General features: G+C 38.7%; 1 protein-coding gene across 1 annotated transcript; it reads right to left on the bottom strand.

The window, feature by feature from the left end:
* Window positions 1–4,365: 4,365 nt before the first annotated feature.
* Window positions 4,366–14,278, bottom strand: LOC135477644 (uncharacterized). The gene is made up of 6 exons (XM_064757818.1): window positions 14,119–14,278; window positions 13,186–13,354; window positions 9,685–9,836; window positions 8,259–8,582; window positions 7,697–7,812; window positions 4,366–6,683 (listed from the first exon to the last, which is right to left on the bottom strand). The coding sequence occupies exons 1-6, from the start codon at window positions 14,201–14,203 to the stop codon at window positions 6,504–6,506; spliced, it is 1,026 nt and encodes a 341-aa protein (XP_064613888.1). The 5' UTR covers window positions 14,204–14,278; the 3' UTR covers window positions 4,366–6,503.
* Between the last annotated feature and the right edge of the window lie 8,705 nt (window positions 14,279–22,983).

The following is a 22,983-nucleotide window of genomic DNA, read 5'->3' as shown; positions in this document are numbered from 1 at the left end:
AAATAAAAGAAGTAAATAAATATCTGCGTATGTTTTGACTTTACTCATTTAGTCTCCACTGGCACACCTCAGCTGGTGTGATAGGCGCTGTTAGAAGTTGTCGGGGGAATATCGGAGATACCCTGAAGAACATCATTTACGCCTTAATACATGGACGGTGTAAGAACGAACAGTACGGGAACGTGGTATCGAAGTATGATCGCTGGTACGGGGATTCCGACCGATGACATTCAGCGATGGCAGTTCTCGCTGTCTACGAGATGTTGACTACAAAACACGTGCTTTACAATGACGCACCTGCCTGATCTCTCCAGCCACAGCTTGCATGCATGAACTATAGCTTTCGGATACTGCTTTAATTCATTCGGCGGTTACTCGTTATAAGCCAAAATACAAAAGATCTGTATTACAGGTACACAGTAAATTAACAAATGTGCACAGGAAAATAATGTGTGCCTTGCACATATCATATGTATGCAGATACACTTTAAATGTGTACCAGATTCTTTACCTTTGATACACATAAAACAATACACATTAGCGCTTTGTCAGTAAACCCTTCACTGCGTCGTTCCGTCATCAATAAAAATAATTGACTGCTTCTCTTCGTATCAGTGCTTTCTAATTTCTTATCTCATGTACTTTCTTTGTCCTTTGTTTAGTTTGCACTGAAGGACACAGCAAATCAAACCGTGGGGATGTGTATTATGATAATGGTTTGTTTTGACTAAACTGTATACACTGATTCACAAATTGATCCTGTATCGTTTGATAAAATATTAACTGTAAAATTCACACCCCTCTTTCTCGCAGCCATTGTGTTAATGGATTTGTGGACTATAACACTCTGGTCGTTCATTTAAACTATACTGGAGATTTTTAGTCAAAATCGATATTCGCTAATCAAACAATTTTTTGCTTACGAAAAACAGCTAATAGTATTAAATTTCAGAAAATATTCGACATGTACCCGCATTATGTGGAATGTTAGAATGATTTTTAAGTTTGAAATATGCTCTCCCTGAAGGAAGATGGCATGTACGTTTGGTCCCGGAGAGTGGGTGGGAGGTGCGCGGAATACGGGGTGACTGGCCTATAGGCCACACATGTTTTCAGCGGCATGATTTTGCCATTAAGGCTGCACTACATAGGTTGAAATAAAATATTTGCTATTGTCGGTTGGCTTTGCCCGCTGTCGTAAAAGTGAAAGGTTCTTTTTGCGATCCATTCAGATAAATGAACAAACATATATTGGTTTTTTAGATGTGGAAAACTATTTATTTATCTACTGTTCAATCCAAGTTCCAGAATCGTTCACCCACACAATGGTGACCTGTTACAGTAACTGATTAATGAACCACATGCTTTGATCTGCTGTAAATGTACGAGTGATCCAGGTGTTTCACACGTTCATTCCACTTCCTGTTGACACAATGGAGCATTCTGAGAATGATTGGATCCTGTATGTTTTTAAAATCAGCTAATCGTGAAGCGTGACTTTTTAGAAAATAACTTTTGCACATATTGTGTTTTGCAACGTATCAAATTGTCACTCACGGGGAAATTGCAACTTTGAACTTGTTTTTTCACGAAAGGCAAAAACGTTCTACTCGACCAGGTAATCAGCATGTAAAGATGCAACTATTTTTGATTCCATTTACTGTAAAGTTGGGTGTCTTAAAAAGTTTCACACAATGTTGTTTATAGAAAAAGAACGATAGAGAGCACTAGGATGTGGGTGCGGTGAGATTTGGGACGGGGGTGGGTGGGGGTGGGGGTCTGAGTGTTTATGCACCTAACAAGTTCCTGAAAGAAGAAGATGAGGCAAGTGATCGTTGCTTTCATGTCAACAAACGGAGCCGAACATTCTAGACATTTTCTTCATATGATACAGTAGGGATTATTTTACCGTTTGAGAAAGAGTTCGATGTCAAAACTCACCTACTGAATCATCTGCCACAAAAAAAAAATCATAGCCGCCCATGTATTTATCTTATGAATACATTTATTCCATTCATGTACATATCATGCATTTTGTCAGAAATTGGTTTTAGAAATAACGCAAAATAGAATGAAAAGGAAATGTTTCAATTTTACCACTTGAAAAAAAATAAGATGTTTATTCAGTTACTTAGTACGTTGCCTAAAACCCTAAAATATCTAATTTGTACGAAATTTTCCAAGAAGTAGCTGATGTTGTACCTTTTACCTTTGTTGTAAATCATAAGGGAATCTTACTAAAATAATTATGGGTAATAATAAAATGATCTTTATGAAGAAGACAAGGCATATATTTTAAATCTGGCGACCGCTATCATTTCCGATCAAGCCAATCGGGTGCTGTGGTTCTACACTTTACGAGTCCCTGACACACATTTATCAAAACAGAGACAGGAAAAAAAAGACTAACGTTTAATTATGAAGAAAATCATTCATGTTTCGTGAAATGTGATTCAGTGAGTACAGGATTATTATTGGAGACTATAGATTAAGTTTCGTTAGCATGGCTCTCTAATATCCAATGATTACGGTAACTCCATCACGTCATCGTCAGCGAAAACCAAGCTCGAGATCAATTACCATCCACTTCAGGTGACTACGTCACATAATGAGCCTGACATGCCTGGGGTGACATTGCCTGTGTCGTCACATCATTGGCAGGGTTGACCGTGCCGGACCCCAAGTTCCGTTCAACCCAGGTACATATAACTACGTCATATTGCTGGGTTATCGTGTGAGACTGCCAGTTCCTTTCAGCTCAGGTACATGTAACTACGTCATGGGCCTGGGTAATCGTATGAGACTGCCTGTTCCTTTCAGCTCAAGTACATGTAACTACGTCATGGCCCTGGGTTATCGTGAGAGCCTGCCTGTTCCTTTCAGCTCAGGTACATATAACTACGTCATGGGCTTGGGTTATCGTGTCAGACTGCCAATTCGTTTCAGCTCAAGTACATATAACTACGTCACATCATGGACCTGAGTTAACCGTGCCGCACTCCCAGTTCCGTTCACCTGATGTACGTGTAATTACGTCCCCCCACGGGCGTGGGAAGACCATGTCGGATCCCCAGTTTCGTTCAGCGCAGGCACATGTAGCTACATCACATCATGGGCCTGAAATGACCGTGGCAGACCCCCAGGTACGTTTAGTTGTGGTAACTACGTCACGTCATAGGACTGGTATGACCATGTCGGACCCCCAGTTCCGTTCAGCTGATGTACATGTAATCACGCCAGGGGTCTGGGTTGGCCGAGCCGGACTCCTATTTCCGCTAAGTCACCTCATGAGCATCGGATAATCGCTCCGTCTCCATGTTTTGTTCAGCTGGGGCAACTACATCACTCTAGAGGGCTGAGTTATCGGATCTACAGTTTCGCTCAGCTGTGACTATACGTCACGTCATGGGCATCTCTAGTTGAGGTAACCGTGAAATCTGCAGTTTTTTTTTTGAGCCTGTAGTCTGTACTACTGTACATACTTACATACGCAGAATATACCGCAGTTCTTAGTGGCGCATGGATTTGAACACCTTCATTGCTTCACACTTTCAGGTCGACATCCGAGATGAAAAAGTGCGCCTTTGTTTTAACTTAGCAATAATTTAATTAAAATGTGTACCTGCATTTTCCATCCATGCGAAATTGAAATCGCAACTGATTGGCTGATTGATTGGTGAGAGGTTTCTGAGCCATTGTGCTGCCTTAAGCACACTAACCACTGGGCCACGGAGGTTCCTCTAATGATTCGGAGACGTTTTTCCTACCTAAGTTTGGGGCTTTTTCTAAAGAAAACTCCTGCCCTGAAGCTGTGCAATATAGTTTCAGTGGTCAAAAAGTATTTTTTGTGATCATCCTTTGGCAATCCGCTTCTTAATTTTCGGTTGTCCGAATGGTTTTCCTGTAGCCCGAAGAAGCGAGTGTCCATTTTTCTATTCGGTGTGTTTACGCCGCACATATACGACGGCGGCCAACATTATGGTGGCAGGAAACCGGACAGAGCCCGAGAGGAACCCACGACCATCTGCAGGTTGCTGCCAGACCTTCCCACTTACGGCCGGAGAAGAACCAGCACAAGCTGGACTTGAACTCACAGCGACCGGGTTTGAATTAGTCTCACTCCTTTGTATGTATGATAGATCGCTTCACATCACGCCTGTGTCTCCCTGTGACCAGTGTCCACATCTTTTTAGTGCTGCCTCACTGGAACACTATGTCGCATCCAGCCACATTATACGGACAACAGTTACACACAGCAGGTTATGTATGTTAGGAGATTTGCTCGACTAAAATTGGTTGAATTAACATACGGTCATTAGCAGACTACAAATGTATTTATTTGTCCTGCGGGTTTACTCATATATTGAAGACTACATCATAGAGGGCAAAATGTTGGCGAATGGCCACATGTTTTATCGATGCAGTACGACCTCATGCAGTGAGGGTCTTATTTTACAAGATGTCTGACAGTAACTAATTAGCAATTAAAAGGGACAAGTAATAAGGTGTCTGACAGTAACTAATTAGCTATTAAAAAGGACAAGTGATAGGATGTTTCACAGTAGCTAATCAGGTATTAAAAAGAACAAGTAATAAGGTGTCTGACAGTAACTAATTAGCTATTAAAAAGAACAAGTGATAGGATGTTTAACAGTAACTAATTAGCTATAAAAAAGAACAAGTGATAAGATGTCTCACAGCAGCTAATCAGGTAATAAAAAGAACAAGTAAAAAGATGTCCTACAGTAACTAATTAGCTATTGAAAAGGACAAATAATAAGATGTCTTACAGTAACTAGTTACCTACTAAAAAGAACAAGTGATAAAATTTCTTACAGTAACTAATTAGCTACTAAAAAAAACTAGTAATAAGACTCCGGACAATAACTAATTAGCTAAATCAACTAATTTACTAAATTAACTAATTAACTAAAAAAGGACAAGTCATAGGATGTTTAACAGTAGCTAATCAGGTATTAAACAGAACAAGTAATAAGATGACTGACAGTAACTAATTAGCTATTAAAAAGAACAAGTGATAGGATGTTTAACAGTAGCTAATTAGCTATAAAAAAGAACAAGTAATGAAATGCCTGACAGTAACTAATTAGCTATTAGAAAGAAAAAGCAATAAGATGCCGGACAATAACTAATTAGATATTGAAAAGGACAAGTAATGAGATGCCTTACTGTAACTAGTTACCTACTAAAAAGAACAAGTGATAAGATTTCTTACAGTAACTAATTATCTGTTGAAAATAACAAATAATAAGATGCCTTACAGTAACTAGTTACCTACTTAACAGAACAAGTGATCAGGTTTCTTACAGTAACTAATTAGCTGCTAAAAAGAACAAGTAATAAGATGTCTGACAGTAACTAATTAGCTATTAAAAAGAACAAGTGATACGATGTTTGACAGTAACTAATTAGCTATTATAAAGATCAAGTGATATCATGTTTGACGGTAGCTAATCAGGTATTAAACAGAACAAGTAATAAGATGTCCGATAGTAACTAATTAGCTATTGAAAAGGACAAATAATAAGATGTCTTAGAGTAGCTAATCAGGTATTAAAAAGAACAAGTAATAAGACGCCGGACAGTAACTAATTAGCTATTGAAAAGAACAAGTAATGAGATGCCTGACAGTAACCAATTAGCTATTAGAAAGAACAAGTAATAAGATGCCTGACAGTAACTAATTATCTACTAAAAAGAACAAGTGATAAGATTTCTTACAGTAACTAATTAGCTATTAAAAAGAACAAGTAATAAGATGTCTGACAGTAGCTAATCAGGTATTAAAAAGAACAAGTAATAAGACCCCGGCCAGTAACTAATTATCTATTGGAAAGAACAAGTAATGAGATGCCTGACCGTAACTAATTAGCTATTGAAAACGACAAGTAATGAGATCCCTTACCGTAACTAGTTACGTACTAAAAAGAACAAGTCATAAGATTTCTTACAGTAACTAATTAGCTACTAAAAAGAACAAGTAATAAGATTTCTTACAGTAACTAATTAGCTACAAAAAAGAAAAAGTGATAAGATTTCTTACAGTAACTAATTAGCTACTAAAAAGAACAAGTGATCAGATTTCTTACAGTAACTAATTATCTATTGGAAAGTATAAGTATTAAGATGCCTGACAGTAACTATGTAGCTATTGAAAAGGACAAATAATAAGATGCCTTACAGTAACTATTTAGGTATTGAAAAGGACAAGTAATAAAGATGTCTGGCAGTAACTAATTAGATATTAAAGGAATAAGTAATACAATACTTGTTCACTTATTTTTTTACGTAATAATACGTAATAAGAACAAAGTAGCACTTTCACAGGAATATTGTAATAATATAATTGCAGACAAGAAAACGTTTCCCCCACATGCAAAGCTGGAGAAAATTAAAAACTTTCTACCAGTTGGGACTACTTTCTAAACTGGGCAGAACTGGTAGTGGGATTTTAAGCTGGTTTCATGCGGTAAACGTGAAACTTATTTTACCAGCTCTTCAAACAGGAGTCGTGAAATGACTGGGATAGCGGCGACAGGGTTTGTCGGATTAACCGGATCCTTCATGGTGACCACGTAGGAGGTTCTTAGGAGAGAGTATCCTACACGGACAGCGTTGTATCCTAAGGATTCAGCATTATACTGGGACGGGTCAAACTGGATCTGAAAAAATGAATCGATTTATTGATTGAGTGAATGATTGGCTGACTGGATGAGGTCATATTTACGTAAAAGATAGGGAAATACCTGTTGATATTTAAACCAGCATAACCCACTTGTACACACATAGTTTCACACGATATTCTCCCTTGTCTATAGAAATACGTACTAGGGAAATTTACATCGGACAGCTGCCTACGAGTGCGCATATTACTTGACATAATAGTCTCCCCTGTCTGTAAGAGTAAGTAACAAGGATTTTCTATCGATATTGAAGCAGGGCCAAGACCTACTTGAGCAAACATATTATTATATCCTGAACAGATCAACAGGTCACATTCCCTCAACAAGCTGGGAAGTTCTCATCTCTATGTAAATGAGGCTATGACCTACTTGTGCACACATAACTCAGCTTATCAGTATTCTCTCCTGAATGGATGGGACTTGAGTTATCAAATGCTGGAGAAAATCACTGAACAAGAAATGGATAAAACGATCACCCCAATGAACGAAATAGTCGGATGATTAAATGGGTAAATAAGTGAACGAATTTGCCTCTGAAAAAGTTTGTTAACAAGAACAAACCCAAAACAAGACATCCGATTTACATTAGTGGTCTGATGTCATTTTTCAGTGTATTTATTTGTGCCTTTGTAGCAAAAACAATGTTAACATTTGCTGTTGGAAGAATTGGGAAGTATTCTGTGTATAATAACCACGTTCTTGAAAGTGTTCTTAAAAAGCTTCTCAGAAAAGGATTCCTGCTTCGCGTGCTTAATTAAAACAATCTCGTTCATTCCCTCTTGTTAGAGGCATTGAAATAAGGAGCTACGGTTCTGTTGCTCAGTTGTTGTTAAAGTCCATGAAAAGTTCCAACGCAACTATTATCTTCAGGCAGTATTCACATCTATTTTAAATGTTTCTGGATAAGAGTTGCATACTGTTTGAGTCTAAATGGATTTTTAGTTAGAGGCCTACTTCTGAGTATTCAACCCTTTTGGGTATTCAGTACTTACAGAAGTGATACTGAAGACACTGGAATTATTGATATCAAATATTTCTTCCAATCTGATAAGCCTTTCCTCTTTAGCTTGCAAGCTGGTGAAAATGGGTGTCACATTTTTGCCGCACACTGAAACGAATAAAAATGTTTAAAAAATTATTTATTTATTTTTTTATTTATTTGCTGGTGTTTTACGCCGTATTCAAGAATATTTCACTTAACGCCTGTAATTAATAAAAATTTATTCTGTTACTCGATGGAAGTCAGTTTTATGAGTAGAGGAAACCGGAGGGTCCGGGGTAAACCCCCGCTGCTCAGCCAGGAACTTGATAAACCTCGTCGTAAACCAGCGACTTTTGGCAAATTATTCACGAACTTCACTAGATCACGACCCGCGTTCAAACGGTGCCATTTGCAGTCTGGAGTTGTGGAATTTTAGCCGCATTCTCACAGAAACCTGTGGTCCACTGATCATTTATTTCGAAGTCTAAATTATGTCTCCGAGCCCCATAATAGTTTTAACAGTGTAATAAATACTTAGAGATTGTTTCACCTGCATAACAATTTTGACTTACCGTTCTCAAGTAACACAAGTACATGAGGTTCATCCATTCCGGAACAGACAGAACACTGCGCCGCGTAGACCAGACAAGCCGTTTCTCCATTGCTTTCCAGGTCCTCACAACTAGGCTCTGCCGACTGGCGCTTCCGTCGACCCCATCCACTTCGGAAGCGGATTCTTGGCAAACGGATTCGAGGCGTCCGGATTCGGATTCGTGGCAAACGGATTCTTGGCAGCCTGATCCGTGGCAACCTGACTCTCGGCAACTGGATTCTCGGCAATCTAATTCTCGGAAGCCTTATCGGGGGAAGTGAGACTCTGCGTAGACGTATTCCCCCTGTAGTTTAACAAGTGAGTGAGTGAGCGCTTGGGGTTTAACGTAGTACTTAACAAATTTTCAGTCATATGACGACAAAGAAATCCTTAAAGTGGATGTAATGTGCCTCCTTGTTGCAGGACGGATTTTCACCGTTCTTTTATCTAGTGCTGCTTTACTGAGACGCCTTACTGAAGGCAAGTAAGCTGCCCCACTCGAATCATTATACTGTTACGGTTCAACCAGTCGTTCCACTATCCCCTTCATGCTGAACGCCAAGCGAAGAAGTTACAACTTCCTCTCTTAAAGTCTTCAGTGTGACTCGACCCAGGATTGACCCTGGATCTACCGCTCCCGAAGCGGACGGTTTAACAAGTAAAACACAACATTGGATTTAGTGGATCCGTAAGTGTTTTTGAAATACGACCGACGTAGAATTTATTAAATTTAAAAAAAAGCTGTGATATAGTAATGCCCTACCAATAGTGAGTCTCCGTACTCGTTGGAAAGAAAATGAATAAATATACTACCGTACTATTTTTATAAACGGTACTGACCACTGATCATCCCAAGATACTGAACACGATGTTGGGTGCTTTCATTGATGATGGAAAGACACAAGGAATGCTCAAGGATTGAATGACTGAATTAAATTAATATGAAGTCCAATTTACTGGCTGCTTTTTACAAAGTTGGTAACAAAATCTGAAGAAGAAAACCCCTACCTCTATCTTATACTCCGCAAACATCGCTGACTACAGAGGTCAAAGTTTACTAACAATCAGAATGGCTAGTTCAATATATCAAAGAACCAAAAAGCCGCTGTCGTATAAGTGAAATACTCTTCAGTACGGCGTAAAACACCAATCAAGTAAATAAATAAATAAATAAAGAAAGAAAGAAAGAAAGAAAGAAAGAAATATCTTTCCACATACGGCCAGAGAGAAAGCCAACATGAGCTGAACATGAACTCATAGCAACCGCATTGGTGAGAGGCTCCTGGGTCATTGCGTTGCGCTGGCACGCTAACCACCTATGCAAGGAGGCCCATCAAGCCTTGTACAGTTAAATGAAGGTTATTTGTAACATTCAGCCAATAAAACGAAAAGATAAAATATCTTACCAAGTATGTTCTTGAGACCATCTTTGATTTTGTCTCCAGTTTTCTTCACAAGTTCCACAGCCTTCTTCACCACATTTATAACCTTACAAGCCGTAGGAGATGCTTGGCATGGCAATTTCTTCATGTCTACATGCACGGAGCATTCATGGGCCCTGTAACGATATAATTATCAGGTTTTGGTTGACATATTATTTAACTACCAAATGACTGATTAAATATTACATTTTCAATGCAATTAATACGAACGCTATTTACTTCTAGTATGTCTGGACATTTAGAATTAATTGTTGGTCGCCTTTTCTTCCACTGGGTACAGAAGCCTGAAAATCAATCTAATAAGTCACAAAACAATTTTTGACCCCAAGAAAAGCAATTGCCAAATCTGGCAGAATGAAACAACAACGTTTATATACTTTTTCAAGTATAGAAATACGGTTAAAGTTTGAGATGGTAGAGAACCCTTGTACCAAAGTACCAAGAAATCATCCTGACAAAGCCGTAGCAGAAATAGGAGGCGTTGGAATTCAAAATGTGTCCAAGGACAGTCGCAAGGTTTTTTTTCTCGATTTTTAAGTTTGATCATAAGAATAAACCACATTTTGATTTATTTGATTTGATTTATGTGATTGGTATTTTACGCCGGCTCCTGGGTCAATATGTATCAAGATTAGATTTGTTCATTTCCCGCTTCCTGCAGTCAGAGTTTTTCTTTTTTTAAAACAGGTCGCCAGCTCCCCCCCCCCACCCCCACCCTCCAAAATTTATTTATTGATGTGATTGGTGTTTTACACCGCACTCAAGAATATTTCACTTATACGACGGCGGCCAGCATTATGGTGGGAGGAAACTGGGCACAGCCCCGAGGAAACCCACGACAATCCGCAGGTGCTGACAGGCCTTCCCACACACAGCTGGAGAGGAAACCAGTATGTGCTGGCCTTGAACTCATAGCGACCGCATTGGTCATTATGCTGCGCCAGCGACAACTGAGCCACGCCCCCTCCCCCTCCAAAAAGAATAAAAGTCCCAGAAAACGAGATCAGGTTGGATTTTTTCTTTTTTTATTTAGGCAGATGAATAAAAAAAAGGAAAACTTTGAGAAAAAGATATAGGATTGGGCCCTTTTTTATCTGCTTAAATAAAAAAACCCACCCTGATCTCTTTTTCTGGACATTATTCCTTTTTGGAGGGAGAGGTGGGGGGGGGACCTGCTTAAGAAAAGAAAACCTCCGTCTGCAAAAGTGAAAAAAAACAAAAACGTACAGTTAAAAAAAGAGAAACACGCCATGTCCCTTTCACTCCGTAATATCCGTTTTACGTGTTAGTTTTACGTTTTACGTGTTAGTTGTTGTGGGGAACTCCAGTACATTTTAGTCTTTGACTTGACGCCTGTAACGTAATTATTGACATTCTCCATAGCCCACGTTATACATTCACACAGTGTTCCGACAGCTAAGCTAGACGTCAGGCTCCTACCGTCTTTATGGTGGTCCCATAGTCTTTGTGGTGTTCTTTTTGTGCATGAGGAAAGCACAGGTCCATTAACTCGTACCATATTATTTAAAATCAAGTACGTATAGCTTCAGAAATTTATGTAGGAGAAGTACCAACATCGAATGACCCGCTGTCTGTAGTAAAAAAAAAATTATGCCCAAGCATAACATCGTATAATACTTGATTTTTTTTTCTTGCATGGTTTTATTGAGCTTGCAGTAAAGCTATAAACGGACACACTGCCTTCGTCGTCTAGGAGGTTAGCGTGCCTGCTCGGCTCAGTGACTCAGGAGCCTCTGACAAATGCGACCACCGCGAGTTCAAGTTCAGCTCATACTGACTTCCTCTCCGGCCGTGCCTGGAAAGGTCTGCCAGCAACCTGGTCGTGGGTTTCCCCCGGGCTCTGCTTGGTTTCCTCCCACCATATTGCTGCCTGCAGTCGTATAAGTGAAATATTCTTGAGTACAGCGTAAAACACCAATCTTATAAATAAATAAAGGGCCCCAAACTATCGTGTCAGACAATTATCCATTATGCATAACGCATGTGGATATTTTGTGTCCTACACTATTATTATTGTTGTTTTTGTTGTTATTATTATTATTTTTTTTTGTTTAGTGTTTTACCCAATTATTGTTATTGTTGTTTTTGTTGTTATTATTATTATTGCTGTTGTTGTTGTTGTTGCTGCTGTTGTTGTTGTTGTTATTGTTATTATTTATTTATTTGTTTAGTGTTTTACCTCATTATTATTATAGTTGTGTTTATTGCTATTATTATTATTTTTGTTGTTGTTGCTGTTATTGTTGTTATTATTTTTTTATTTCATTAGTGTTTTACCCCATTATTATTTTTATTGTTGTTGTTTTTTTTGTTTTTTTATTATTATTATTATTATTATTATTATTATTATTATTATTATTTGTTGGTGTTGCTGTTGTTGTTGTTGTTATTATTTTTATTATTATTATTGTAATAATAATAATAATAACCCTACCATGCGGAGCATTTTTTAATATATCTAAGGAGGTAGGATAGATTCTATTCCACGTGAACTTCCAGGGTGTATATATATATATATATATATACACGACTGTGCACAAATCGGAGAATGTGCTGACAGGACTCATAATATGCAGCTTTCAACACTTCTGTCCGGTTTCGGGAGGCATACTACCCCACGGACTGAACCGCCTGAAGGCTGACTGGCTAACCCAGTGTAAGTGACAAGTGGGATAACGGAGTAGGCTACTCACTCTTCTGTGGTAAAATTTCAGAGAAATTTGGACAGCCCAACGAGATCATTTATATTTTTTGCAGGAATTTTGCCGATATTAGCGATCGATCTGACAATTTAACGTGCTCGAAGCAACCGTCACCGTCAAGCGGTGATTGTCGGAGAAGATGTCAACACTGAGGTTTATTAGCCCACTTCCTGATTGACCCGAGATAATTCAGTAGTCGTCAATCGGTCAGTTTATCAGAGGTCGATTTCACGAGCCATTTCCGACTTAATTCAAAATTTGATATACGATCTTAAAGCTTATTTTTCGGCTTTATAAATTAAAGTTGGGTCCACCTCATCAGTGTTATCTTAAAATTTAAATTTCAGCTTTGAAAAGCAAAGCACTGTGAATTGGATTTAAATTTTGACTCAAGTTAGAAATGGCTTGGTGGCCCCATATCCCTAGCACATTGCCTGACTTAAAGCAGCAGCGGGGCCTCCGTGGCTCAGTTGGTTAGCGCGCTAGCGCAGCGTAAAGACCCAGGAGCCTCTCATCAATGCGGTAGCTGAGAGTTCAAGTCCAGCTTCCTCTCCGGCCGTAAGTGGGAAGGTCTGCCGATGGTCGTGGGTTTCCCCCCGGGCTGTGCCCGTTTTCCTCCCACCATAATGCTGACCACCGTCGTATAAGTGAAATATTCTTGAGTACAGCGTAAAACGCCAATCAAATAAATAAACAAAAATAAAGCCGCAGCAGAATGACTGGCTATACATGTATAACTCACTTGATCTGGCAATTTTCGTTGATGCAATTCCCACATTGCTCATGTCTTCTTGAGACCAGGTCAGTGCACACTTTGAACTGGTCGTTTAGATTACTTATCGTCTTGTTCACCGCAACAAAGTCGTTTTGAATCAAAATCTCAAGCTGGGACGCCACTTCCGGCGCAAGCACTAAAAAAAAAAAAGACAGAAATGAAGGAAAACAATGTTTTTTTCTTTATTGGACATGTGCTCTTTTTTGTTGAAACAATTAAACTTACTGGCACACTGTTTGTGGCATTATTCAGCTCATCGATCGTGAAAAACCAATTGCTTTCATATTTATGTATTTATGTTTTTCTTAGTTACTAGACAACTTGGTTCGAACAGTTTTGACATGGTTTGTCCTAAATCCCAAAGCTGTGGGTTTCGGGCTAATCGATGCAGTACACAGCTGAGGGCGGTCCTGGCAGCTGCTAAGGTCCGTTATCAGGTACATGTACCTGATAAACAACTTGCATCATAACAAGCGGCAAGAGCTGGATTCGAACTCGCAACACCACTGACTGAGGGCTGAACGGCTGTGTTGAGAACAACGCCTTAATGGAGTAAGTCAACGAAAACTTCACGGTATAGATTAAGAAAGACTGATAACAGTGAAACAAATTAAAATTATCGGTAAATAATTGATAAAAACTACAAATTAAAAGAACAAAACCAAAACACCATAACCATATCAAATAAAACGATCAAAGAGCGAATCAAACACCTTATTGCATTTCACATGTTTTTTTTTATGTGTTTATTTAAACCAATGATTGAAATTCATAAATCAGTGTATCAAGCCTCGACTTATCCGGAATATACGGAAAATAGAACTCCAAAAAACAAAGACACAAATAAAACTGAGAAAATATAGTAAACATTATCTTATCTTTAAAATGTCAGCTACTTACCACCCAAAGTAAACGAGTTCAGTTCTATATATTGTCCACGAACGTTTGCTAAGAAAGCAAAGAGCAAAATCTTCGCAGCCTTCATTGTGACATCTCACCGAAGTACTCTGCAAGTTTGGGCACCAGCAAAGCCCTTTATATAGTGCATCAACAAAGGGCTAATCGTGCGGTTAAAAGAGTTAAAGCACACGTGAGAATCGTGGTTGAAAGTTGCCGGAGTTGAATTTCACTTTATTGTATTTTTTACAGATAGTATACAGATCCCGGATGTCCCCACTCCCGGATGTGATCGCACCAGTTCAGGTAAACCAGTTTCTTGGCACACACCCAACACATAAATAAGCCAGTAAACTGATTTGATGGCAATAAAACGCCAAAGTCCTCTTCGGTCGTACATGGGAAGGCCTTCTAGCAACCTGTGGATCGTTGTGGGCTTCACCCGAGCTCTGCTCGGTTTGCTCCCACCATGATGGCCGATCAATTAAATAAATAAATAAATAAATAAATCTTACGCCAAAATAATAAATATGTCACCTATATGACTATACGACTATATATTCAAAAGGCTACCTCGTAAACGGGAGATCCTCGACGAATTCCTGAATGGAGGGCTAAAACTGGAACATTAGAAGAATTAATTTCATTAGGGCATTGAGGAGCTACAAATTCAACCTTTCACTCTCAAAAAAATCAAGGCCAAAATAACGTTCCTTACATAACATTTGCATAACATTTGTCTCTTTTCAAAGTTTTTTATTTGCACAATCTTAATTTCTGCTCTAATATGCTCATTTGCATACTGTTCCAGATTTATCTACGAACAAGTTACCGCTTGTGCGGTGCAAAGTGTCAACGCAACGCTCAAAAACTTTTGCATTAGGTTTTGAAACCAGATGCGACCATGCTTTGTCTCACAGGCTTTCTCTTTCCCTCATACATTGTCTATTTATTTGATTGGTGTTTACGCCTTACTAAAGAATATTTCACTTGTAAGGGTGCCACTATCGGATAGTAAAGATGAGAAACACCTGGCTTGTTTAACGCTCAAATTAGGGATAGGCCTAACACAAGACCAAACAAAGAAACACGAATACGCTTGAATAAGTTCAATACATATACATGTATTTGAACAATGAAATACGGATGGAATATTCCGGTTTAGAAAGGCGTTCTACTTGTTCTATCCTTGACTCATTATTATCAAATAATAATACTACATGCTTGGTGAGGAACGATAATTATTGAACAATTGTATTAACAAAAAACAAATTTACTTGGGAAAAAATGAACATAGAAATGTAACACTACAAAAACCTAAGTTAACTATACAATAGTGTGAATAATATTTTGTGTGACACATTCTGTCTCGTAGATTGAATGACTAATGTGGATCAAATATTGTTAATTAAAAAATCTTTTAACCTGAATTTGAATAAAGAAATCGACACTCGGATTTCCCTGGTCCGTAGGAGTTGGCATATTTGCGATTTAGTCTTCGCACCTGGCTAGACGCTCAACATGAGTGGAATATCGGCCAGGTACTGGTGGGCACGAATTGCAATGTGACTTAATGAGGTGTCGGGTTTGGTGTCTTCGGTATGGCATTCTGGTGAGTCAGATCTATGAGTATGTCAGCATTGGGTCCAGCTTCCCACGTGGACACACCGTCCTAAAATGACCGAAATAATGTTGTTAGCGACGTTACATCCCAATCCATCAAACTTCTATATTAAAGGTTTGTTTTCTACAACATGAATGGCGAGACCAGACGACTCTGTTTGTTATCCCCGGGAATATTAGCTTAATCCCATGCATCGCCACGATATGGGTAAAATATTGCCGATGTGGCATTAAACCACAGTTCATTCCTTCTTCCCTTCCTGTAGAAGTTAGCACTTCATACAAATCGAAATCCCGCCGAATTCCTATTACATAATAACTAAACTGGCCTGGTAAAACCAAAAGGCAAATCCGCGCATCTAGACTTAAGATTATTTTACACTCTTAAAATAATAATCTTATGGAAAGTATCCAGTTCAGTAATTTCATAGTAGAGGATTTTTGTCATTAGACCTTGTGGAAAGAAATATTTCATATTTTGGAAATAAATTAAGAACAATTGCACAGGAAAATTTGGTTGATTCTTCAACGCGGAATACGTTTCGTATTCCTTATTACTGTCTTATTTCTGTTGGTTACAGTTGTAAGGATAGTAGAATTAAGTATAAGATATGTTATATATATATGCCTTATAAGGCCAATTAGCCGGATGTAATGTAGGACTATATAAAATTGTGTTCTATTGACACCTGCTATTTTCCAGCTTATGCCGACTTCCTCTCCGGTCTTATGTGAGAAGGTCTTGCAGCAACCTTCGGATTGTCTGGGGTTTTGCAGTTTTTGATTGCCTCCCAGCATAAAGCTACTAAAGATGCTGTTTTCTTGGTTGAGTTCAGGATTGTTCCTAGCCTTCTGTTTCTGTTTCTGCCTAGTTTCTGGCACAAAAGCTAATATGTTTGGTTACATGATGAAACTGAATTTCTGTCGCGTTGATACGTTGCCGGTGTACTCCACTTATAGTTCTCAGTATATGTTTATTCTAGAGCGTTTTACTGCATGGCAATCGTCTATATCCATTGTAGACAATAACAATGTCATACGTGAGAAATTACAAAGGTTAGTATGTCTGGACTTGTTTTTTTTTCCAGAAACTAGCGGGGAAGCCCCTAACTTATCCGGGAGTGAGTGAGCGCTTGGGGTTCAACGTCGTGCTTAACAATTTTTAATTGTTAACATATCTCCGAAAAAGTATGACGGTGACCTTGGTTAGAGTTATATGGTCTTTACATGTTTGCCCATTAGCATAAAACATGATATTCAGTTGATATGTAAACATCTGATTCAACAGCCTTTGATCGGACTTGGTCTTGTGTTGTGTAAATGTTCTCATGTGGTTATTGTCTCATTGTCGAGTGGCCTTGAGCGTGTGTAAAACGGTATCCGCCCTGCCCATTGTGGCAAGTATGAAGAGTAAAGTGTGCGTTGTGCCTGGGCTGTTGGAATCCATGGTTTGGTATTCAGGTTAATTTAGCATTATACATGTATATTGATCAAGGTCGTGCAGTTCCAGGAGGTTCTTTTAGTTGTCACCATGTGGTATTGATAGCTGGATATACACCAGACGTCACTAGAATCCACTGTGTTTCATGTAACATGCCTAAGGCTTGCTGCCTATATCTAATAATGCACTTTCTGAAGCTCATAAAGGCCTCAAGATGACAGTTTTAATGCCACTTTCCTCATAAGACATTAATCAAAATTAGTCAAAAAACACATTTTGCTGATGTGACAGGCTTTAATCAAGCAACATTTGCCACCTGAAAATGGGTAAACTTTAGGTGAAATACAGTAATACGATAAGGTGTTTATGTCCATTAACTGAAGAGAGCTAAAAACACCAAGAGATAGAGATAGACACACATGTACTTGAATGTAAAGGTAAGCCTAATAGTGAGTCTGTGAGGAAGCCAGCTCTTGGATGGACATTGAAGAATGAGTAAAAATAAGGAGAAAAATTAGTAATTATGAGATTAAGAAATCTAAGAAAACTGTATATAAAAAAATAGTCATTATCTTATTAAAACTTTCTTGAATCTAATTAATCGCATTTATATACCTGAATTTATAGGTCAGCTTTATGGATCATAGTGGGGCCTCCCTGGCTCAGTTGGTTAGCGCGCTAACGCAGCGTAATGACCCAGGAGTCTCTCGCCAGTGCGCTCTCTGTGAGTTCAAGTCCAGCTAATGCTGGCTTTCTCTCCGGCCGTACGTGGGAACGTCTTCCAGCAACCTGCGGATGGCCGTGGGTTTCCCCCGGGCTCTGCCCGGTTTCCACCCACCATAATGCTGGCCGCCGTCGTATAAGTGAAATATTCTTGAGTACGGCGTAAAACACCAATCAAATAAATAAATAAATAAATATGGATCATATTTATATTTTTGGGGTGCATGAAGTCATACATTTTATTAATGTAATTAATGTTTATTAATGTTAATCTCTTGGGTTATAAATTGTAATATGCAATCGCGAGAGCACACAAGGTTTATACATGTATATTCGCCTGATCTGAACCTTGAAGAATAATAAGCCGTAGACGACGCTCAGGTGAGGGCCTTTTATGCTGTCTAAAGTTCGTTAAAGATCACTTGTCTTACACCACTATGATGTGCATCTATGTAGAAAAGCTCGTCAGTAACTTGCCCAAGAGTTGTTTTCCCCGGGCACTCTGATTTGCCCCCAGCCTTAAAAGTCATCGCCATCGCATAAGTAAAAGTCTTCTTTAGCATGGGGTTAAAGGGTAGATAAAACGTTTAGTTTTCATTTCTTAATATGTAGTTTGGAATGTTTCTTTACATATCAAGGTAAAAAAAGGCGTAAAAAATGGTTTTAAAAATGGTTTTTAAAGAGTTTTCGAAAGACCTAAGTGGCCAGTCCGGAAAGTAAGTTGCCTGCCGTCCTGAAGGCAAAGATCGATAACCGTTAATAAAAATGACATGGCAAAATTTTCTTTATTTCCGTTAAAACCATAATCTTTGCTTTAGAGCTCTTTTGGATGCGTCTAACGTATTTATACAAACCCAAACAAACAAACAAACAACAAACTACCAAACAACAGTAAACATAGACTATATGGAGGCTGTTATAGCTGAACATTTAAATCCAACTAACACTAATCCATAAATGATCTTGATGATTTCAGATCCATTGTTTTGTTGTTTTGTCTGATTACGATGGTGTATTTTAGGCCGTCTTATGTTTAACAAAATGGTGTTTAGGAGATAGGATAAGGCTTTGTTTTTCTGGGAAATTCTGGACATTTTTACAGCGATAAGATGAGCTGAACTAAAGCACAAATTCGTGATAATCGATGTCGTCTTCTCTCAAGAGCTTTGTTAAGTGAACTACCATTTTAAAACACAGAATGTTAAAAATTTAACTAACCCAAAAAATTAAACTTACAGTATTTATTTACTTCTTTGTTGTTCAAATCTACACTGAAGAAATGTTCACTTCAGTTCTAAGGGTGGAGGAAACCACCGAGCTTTGGCATGTTAGTTACGAGCTTTCTCTCGTGTGACGTGCAGATATGCACTCTATATTTGTGGCGGACAAGTGATCTTCATCCCCCACTAGACTGTACAAACGGTCACAAGAGCGTCGTCAACTGATTAATGTTACCAAGAATAGCTGAAGAGAGACAGAGCCCATAACACCCGTAACGCTTGTGTCCTTGGGATTAAAAGACAAGCATTTTTAACCACAGGCCCACTCCTCTGGTTGTATTAAGCGACCATATCTGACAGCTGCTAACTGAATGGCCACTACGTTTTTCACCTGATGACGCTTATGTAACATTCACTGGCCTTCGATAGTTTGTTTATATATCTGATCAATTTACTCAAAACATTTCCACCCATACCACGATGGCCAGTTTTGTGAAGAAAGGAAAGCACGATGATAAACAGAATAATCCCTGTTTTGCTGAAATGTTGGAGGGTCGGTAATGACCGAAATCTATTCGATAATTTGTTTATTTGTTTGCACTTTCGCTCGTTTAATCCGCGATTCAGCCTTACTCCAATCTTACTGCGGATTCGAACCATGAGATTGTCATATCAAACTATGCAGCGGAGGCCATAAGAATTTATCTCATGATCTTCGCTAAACTTGAACTCATGGGGAAAACAGCTGATTCACTTAGATGTAATAATTTCAAACCGCAGTCAAAACATCGAGGACTTGGTTGGAACATGAGACGACTTCCTCAAACTGGTTGAGGTGACATTCGTGATGAGTCAGAATTTCGCAAGGTAATGGGAGTCATCCCCACGGATTACGTAACGTTGAAGCGGGCTTTTCTTCTCAGTCTTGTTATGTCCGCCATGAAAGCAACACCTGTGCTCAGTGAACTCTGGACGCTCTATTAAAATGAAAGATTTGTGGGGTAACCTCTGAGAAAAAAGACTGTGTGAGAAAAAGAATGTTGTGTAGGTATGTTTCGCAGATTTAAAGGTTAGACAAAGCTGAAGAATTAAAAAAAATCAGATTTTAATAATATCAAGCTGGTATTTTATTGTATGTACAGCCGGTATCAAATGAAGGACCAGGTAAACAAAACTTGTGTTTATGAGTGGAGCGAGCTAACGGATGACAAAGAAATATACTGCATTCTTTAACCCGCCATAGTTTGACGACCATAGCCTAAAAAATGTGAGCCATTTTCGTTTACGAAAGTAAGCAGGGATTGGGCGAAAAGCAGATGACATGCTTTTTTCTCCCCATCATTATTTACTTCTGTGTGGAGAAGAATTTCGTGGAAGAAAGATCTAATGTTAATAGAAAATATGGGGTTACTGATAAACTTATACATGTTTTCTTAATGGCTATGTCAACGTGCAGAATACAAAAGGAGAAAAAATGAAGAAAAAGAAAAAAAGAATAAAAAGGTAAGAGGTAAATCTGTGAAAAAAGAACAGGTATTTGATCATGTATTTTACTATTTACATCTCCTCACAAAACGAATACCAAACGGGTAATCGATTTTTTCCAACATTTCAAATGTTGGAGGTGTGGAACCTTTAAAGACTCGACCTCATAATACACACCACATTTGCGTCTGAGAAACTGACAATGCTTACTCGATGGTCAAGTCTCAGTCCAAGTTTTCAATCTGACCATTTTCGTGAAGTGACCAGTTCTATAATCATAAACCTACATGTAATATGAAATAGGCAAAGTCTAAGACCGAATCAGTCTGTGTAAACTGAACAGTTTGCTCAGTCCTACTGGGGCTTCATCCAAGAGTTTACAGTTTCATCATATGTCCACAGTTTTGGTTTCGTCATGTTAATCCAGATTTCACCCAAGTGTTTACAGTTTCATCAAATGCACATAGTTCTGGTTTTGCCATGTTAATCCTGATTTTATCCATGTGTTTACAGTATCATCAAATGTACATAGTTTTCGTTTCGTCACGTTAATCGTGATATGTTTCATCGACTGCAGCTGAAAGGCAGTTGCGCGAGAGTTGTGTTACTGCTTATGCTATCTGAATGTGTCTGTGTCTCTTGTTTCACCGATCTCTTGCCATTTTCACCGCTGTCATGTAGTTCACCAACCTCTTGGTCGTTTAATTAATCTCTTTATAGATTCATCGTCTAATGCCCAGTTTCACTGTCCTCTTTCCAGTTTCGCTGTCTTCATGGTAGTTTTATCAACCTCTTGGCCGTTTCATCGATCTCTTCATAGATTCACCGTCCTCATTCCACTTTCACCGCCCTCAAGTTCACCTCCACTTCTCTTGTATACGCATGGCTAGACAGATGTGAGCGGTTTTAGTAGTGAATGTTGATCAAACAATTCCGCGCGAGTATATTATTGTCTTCTGGTGGCAGTGATGTTAAGCGAGCGCAGAGAGCGACATATATGCTTTTAGGGTATGGCCATGTCTAACACTTTAAAATCGGTAATCTTTTTACTATCTAACTGGCGCTCATCATAAGAGAAACAAGCGAAGTACTAGTCGGTCTGGTTTCAAGATAGTGAGAATTGTGGGCGGTGTCATGTCTGGTGTCCTCGTTTAAAAACAAGCATAACCTGCTAGCGCAGCGCAGCTTCCTCTCCGACCCTACGTCGGAAGATCTGCCAGCAACCCGCGGATGGTCGTGGGTTTCCACCAACCATAATGCTGGCCGCCGTCGTATAAGTGAAACACCAATCAAATAAATAAATAAATAAATAAATAAATAACACTGTAATTGTCAGACCAAGATTTCTTAAAAATTGTTTCAACTAGTTTATTTGCTATATCAGGTTGAGAAGTTAACATATAGATAATACCATCTGTCCAATCCTAAACTTTCCCTTGATAATTTTTGCCCTTCAGTTTCTGAACCATATTCCAGACCTTACCCATAGGCTTTTTTGACGTAATGCCCAAAACAAAGTTCCACCAACAAGATCGTCTCTTGGACGTCATAGACGAGCCTTAGCTCGAAAAATACGAACCTAGTTTAAATTATTATCAGTGGGACATATAATAAAACTTCGCTCGACCTTTTTACGGTCCTTAATGGCTTTGCGACAGTCCTTATCATACCAGGGTTTACTTTTAAGTTTTGGATTTGTCGATGTCTTAGGGATAGTTCTATTGGCAGACCGTAAAACAAATTCACTAAATTTTAATATCGGTTCGTCTGTTGCATTGAGTGTCTCGCAGAACATCTTACATGCGTTCTGATCAGCTTTATCGAATTTCCACTAAGCCAAAACTACGAAGTACACCTTTTCCCCTTGGGCAAAAATCTTTTGCCACAACATCCTAAAGCTGTACATACAGAAATAAATGTAATACCCTAGTTGTTTATAAGATGCAAATGTCTTCCATCAACCTATGTCCTCAATAAAAAATCTCTCAAGAGAAAATGTTACCCAGGGAACATTGCTGTACACATGGTAAAATTACTCAAGCAACTGCAAGTAAAACAGATGAACAGAAAGGTTGAGACAGGTCACATGTGATTAATTTGATCAAATCTGGTTTCAAGGAACAAGTTACTTAACATCTGCCCAATTGACCAGTCTTATACATGATACAACAAACCACAATTTGAGCTTCAGATGTTCTTAAACGTTTCATTATTCTCCAACACAGCATGATTTAGCCCTGTATCCATGGGAGTAATACCTGCAATACACTGTTAAACACACGTGTGTGCATTTAAAGAGTGCGTGAGTCAGTGCTTCGGGTTTCTCGTCGTACTTAACAATTTTTCAGTCAGATGACGACGAAGAAATCCTTACAG

The sequence above is a fragment of the Liolophura sinensis genome, chromosome 11, assembly GCF_032854445.1.
Source record: "Liolophura sinensis isolate JHLJ2023 chromosome 11, CUHK_Ljap_v2, whole genome shotgun sequence".
Lineage (NCBI taxonomy): Eukaryota > Metazoa > Mollusca > Polyplacophora > Chitonida > Chitonidae > Liolophura > Liolophura sinensis.
The sequence above is the reverse complement of the archived record's forward strand: the minus strand, read 5'-3'. Positions and strand labels throughout refer to the sequence as shown.

What these genes read in the sequence shown, in the direction of transcription:
- LOC135477644 (XM_064757818.1), bottom strand. Translation starts at nt 14,203, where the DNA reads ATGAAGGCTGCGAAGATTTTGCTCTTTGCTTTCTTAGCAAACGTTCGT. An exon ending in GAACTCGTTTACTTTGGGTG is followed by an intron (nt 13,355 to 14,118) that starts GTAAGTAGCTGA and finishes TTTTTTTTTTAG; the next exon opens with TGCTTGCGCCGGAAGTGGCG. An exon ending in ACTTGTGTTACTTGAGAACG is followed by an intron (nt 7,813 to 8,258) that starts GTAAGTCAAAAT and finishes TATTCGTTTCAG; the next exon opens with TGTGCGGCAAAAATGTGACA.